This window comes from Puma concolor, chromosome C2, assembly GCF_028749965.1.
Source record: "Puma concolor isolate L17-30 chromosome C2, mPumCon1.1.hap2, whole genome shotgun sequence".
Lineage (NCBI taxonomy): Eukaryota > Metazoa > Chordata > Mammalia > Carnivora > Felidae > Puma > Puma concolor.
Genome location: NC_141675.1, coordinates 156,160,939 through 156,164,304, shown reverse-complemented (window position 1 = coordinate 156,164,304; position 3,366 = coordinate 156,160,939). Strand labels below are relative to the sequence as shown.

The 3,366-nt window shown below is 63.4% G+C and overlaps 1 protein-coding gene across 2 annotated transcripts; it reads right to left on the bottom strand.

Moving 5' to 3' along the window:
- Positions 1–1,601: 1,601 nt before the first annotated feature.
- Positions 1,602–3,018, bottom strand: LOC112849628 (uncharacterized). 2 transcript variants are annotated; one of them, XM_086676015.1, is made up of 2 exons: positions 2,177–3,018; positions 1,602–2,098 (listed from the first exon to the last, which is right to left on the bottom strand). In XM_086676015.1, the coding sequence occupies exons 1-2, from the start codon at positions 2,953–2,955 to the stop codon at positions 1,906–1,908; spliced, it is 972 nt and encodes a 323-aa protein (XP_086532141.1). In that variant the 5' UTR covers positions 2,956–3,018; the 3' UTR covers positions 1,602–1,905. The 2 variants fall into 2 exon arrangements, with proteins under 2 accessions (XP_086532141.1, XP_025769098.2); XM_025913313.2 differs by having other exon boundaries at positions 1,602–3,018.
- Positions 3,019–3,366: the final 348 nt, after the last annotated feature.

Below are 3,366 nucleotides of genomic sequence, written 5' to 3'. Positions count from 1 at the left end.
ATGCCCCGTCTGGGAGCAGTCTGGCTGACCGTGTAGATGCCCCATCTAGGAGCAGTCTAGTCCGGCTGACTGTGTAGATACCCCGAATGTGAGCAGTCTAGTCTGATTGACCATGTAGATGTCTATCTGGGAGCAGTCTGGCTATGTAGACGCACCGTCTGGGAGCAGTCTAGTCTGGCCGACCGTGTAGACGCCCTGTCTGGGAGCAGCCCACTGACCATGTAGATATTCCAGCTGGGACTAGTCCTACTGACTGTGTAGACGCCCCTCTGTGAGCAGTCTGGCTGACCATGTAGATCCCCCATCTGGGAGCAGTCCGGCTGACCATGTAGATGCCCCAGCCAGGAGCACCTTGGCCTCAGGGTGGCCGGCCACGCCTTCTGCAGCTGTGACCGACTTTTCCGGGGAGCCATCAGAAAGTCCTGGATGTTCTTGTGCCACGGGGCAGGGGTGGGGGCGGGGGCACGTCCTGCAGGGGCCCTGCCCCTCCCTCCCATGCACTATCCTGGCACCGTTGTGGGTTGTGGGTTGCTGGTTTCCACGTGAGTCAACATCCGTGCACTGCACTCTTTTTGGTTCCCGATGAGGCGGAACTTCCTCACGTCTCTCACTCTGTGCTGTGAGGAATCCAATCTGCCCGTCTATCTGTGCAGACGGTGGAATTTTTCTTAAAACTAGAATGGACGAGGTTTTGAATAAATGTGGGGAAACTGAGGGATTTAGGAGTCAATGCAGGTAACAATCCAGCCCCTTTCTCTTCACAGGCCCCTGGGGATTTTGCTCTGTCTCTGCTTCCCTGGGAGGGGGGTGGGGAGAGCCAGCCTCTGCGAGGAGGTACCTCCCGCTCCCGGCTGCCGGCCTCTGCTGTTCTGCTCCCGAGGGCCCCTTCCGTCTGTCCCTGGCATGAGGGACAAATAGGGAGCCTGATGCTGACCTGGTGGGTCTGGCCAGCGCTCGCTGACCCTCTCTAGTGCTAGTGGTCCACTGAGACTGCAGGCTCGTCCTCTTCCACTGTCCTGAGGAGTTGTTCACAAGGCAGCGTTTTGCTCCCTGTCTCCTCAATCAGGCCTTGAAACCTCGAGCAGAATGCGTGATGCCTGAACCGACCCCTGTACCCCTCCTGGGGCCCCCGGGAATCTGCTGGTGCTTCAGAGCGTCAGCCCTCGTGCCCAGACCAGCATGCAGGCGTTCCTGTGTGTGGACGCCTCTCTCCAAGGGCGTCAGCGCGGTGTTACTGGGCCCTCGGGTTCCCACCAGGTAGGGTCGTGCTGCCCCCAGCTCACCTTTAACCTGCACGGTCAGGGGGCCAGGCGTGGGCAGGGCCCAAGGCCCACTCAGGGCGCGAGGCTTCTGCAGCCGCACTCACGTGCCGGGCCCAGCCCGGGGAAGGCCTGGCTCTTCCCCGGGAGGAAGGTGGGGCCGCGGGGTGGGAAGGGAAGTGGAGTATGCGGACGGCGTCCGCGTGCAGATCTCCTCTTTCGGGGGCTTTGAACTTGGACTTGGAGGCTACGTCTTTGTCGCTTGCTTCCACCAGGCAGAGCAAACGCTGCCCGCGTTGGCGTGGTCTCTGGGCTCAGAGGAGAGGGAACAACACAGCCATCTCTGTTTCATGATCCAGACATTTTATTGATGATAGCAGTGGCCTTTGTCACCCGGAATGAGAGCAACCAGCCTGCAGGGGAGGGCTCCAGGGTGCAGCAGCCCCCCCACCCCCCACCCCGTTGAGGGACCTGTCTTTGCAGAAAGGGAAGCCGGGCATGTCCGGATCCCCGGGAGGCAGCAGCTGTGCGTCCACCGAGGGGCAGGGGCGTCCTGGCGCCCCCAGAGGGGTTCCGGGGCTCCTGAGAGAGGACGTCTGCGCTCTGGAGCAAAGATGGCAGCTCTAGAGGCAGAAGCTGGAGCCGGTCAGCAGCAGGACTGGCCCGAGACAGGGCCGCAGCAGGCGGGGCGGGGGCACGCGGGGCGGCAGAGCAGGGATACACTGGAGGAGGGTCTGCAGCACGGGCTGGGCTGGCAGCAGGAGGGGGCTGAGCAGGGGGAGTCCTCGCAGCACACAGGGGTGCAGCACACGGGCTTGCAGCAGACAGGGGTGCAGCAGGTGGGCCTGCACACGGGGCGGCAGAGCAGGGACACGCAGGAGGCTGGGCGGCAGCAGGAGGAGGCAGGGGTGCAGCAGGCGGGCCTGCACACGGGGCGGCAGAGCAGGGACACGCAGGAGGAGGGTCTGCAGCAGGGGCTGGGCTGGCAGCAGGAGGGAGCTGAGCAGGGGGAGTCCTCGCAGCAGACAGGGGTGCAGCAGATGGGCTTGCAGCAGACAGGGGTGCAGCAGACAGGCTTGCAGCATGCAGGGGTGCAGCAGTCTTCCTGGCAGGGGGAGGAGGTACAGCAGGACGGCTGGCAGCATGAAGAGGTTGTGCAGGGGGAGTCCTGGCAGCAGACAGGGGTGCAGCAGACGGGCTTGCAGCACACAGGGGTGCAGCAGACGGGCTTGCAGCAGACAGGGGTGCAGCAGATGGGCTTGCAGCACACAGGGGTGCAGCAGACGGGCTTGCAGCACGCAGGGGTGCAGCAGTCTTCCTGGCAGGGGGAGGAGGTGCAGCAGGACGGCTGGCAGCATGAAGAGGTTGTGCAGGGGGAGTCCTCACAGCAGACAGGGGTGCAGCACACGGGCTTGCAGCACACAGGGGTGCAGCAGACGGGCTTGCAGCAGACAGGGGTGCAGCACACGGGCTTGCAGCACGCAGGGGTGCAGCAGTCTCCCTGGCAGGGGGAGGAGGGGCCGCACAGGAGGGTCAGGCAGGGGGCCGGGGCGCAGCACGGGGGCTCGCAGCAGCTCTCTGGGCAGTCGTCCACCTGCCAGGAGGAGTCGGGGCAGGAGTCCGAGGCCCCGGGCAGGCAGACGCGGCTGCCATAACTCAGGTCGCTGGAGCAGACGGACAGGGTGGACGCGGCCATGGCGGGGGTGGTGGGGCTGGAGGAGGGAGTGTGTGTGAGTGTGTGTGTGAGTGTGTGTGTGTGTGTGAGGAGCTCCGGCTGTCTGTCGGCTTTTATACCTCCCGGCTGTGTGTTGTCCCAGCCGACGGCTCACACGCCTCCTTCCTTGTTGGTCTGAGAGCTGCTTGCAGGGTAAGCCCTCATTAGCGCTGCTTTATTTTCTACGATTAGATTTTACTCAGTCGTCTTGTGAGTCGGTTGCAGGACGCTGTTTTTCTGTGTCTTTTGTTTGGCTCCAGAAATATTCGAGTCAGGTTTTGCTGGGTGACTGTCACGGTTTCTAACGTCACACTCATGCCACCGCTCAGTGTGCGATCGAGGTCCCCCCCCCCCCGCCAGCCGCTCCGAGGGACAGACACCCAGGGCCCTTGC

Excerpts from the sequence above, each read along its gene's own strand:
- LOC112849628 (XM_025913313.2), bottom strand. The coding sequence starts at position 2,955 with ATGGCCGCGTCCACCCTGTCCGTCTGCTCCAGCGACCTGAGTTATGGC.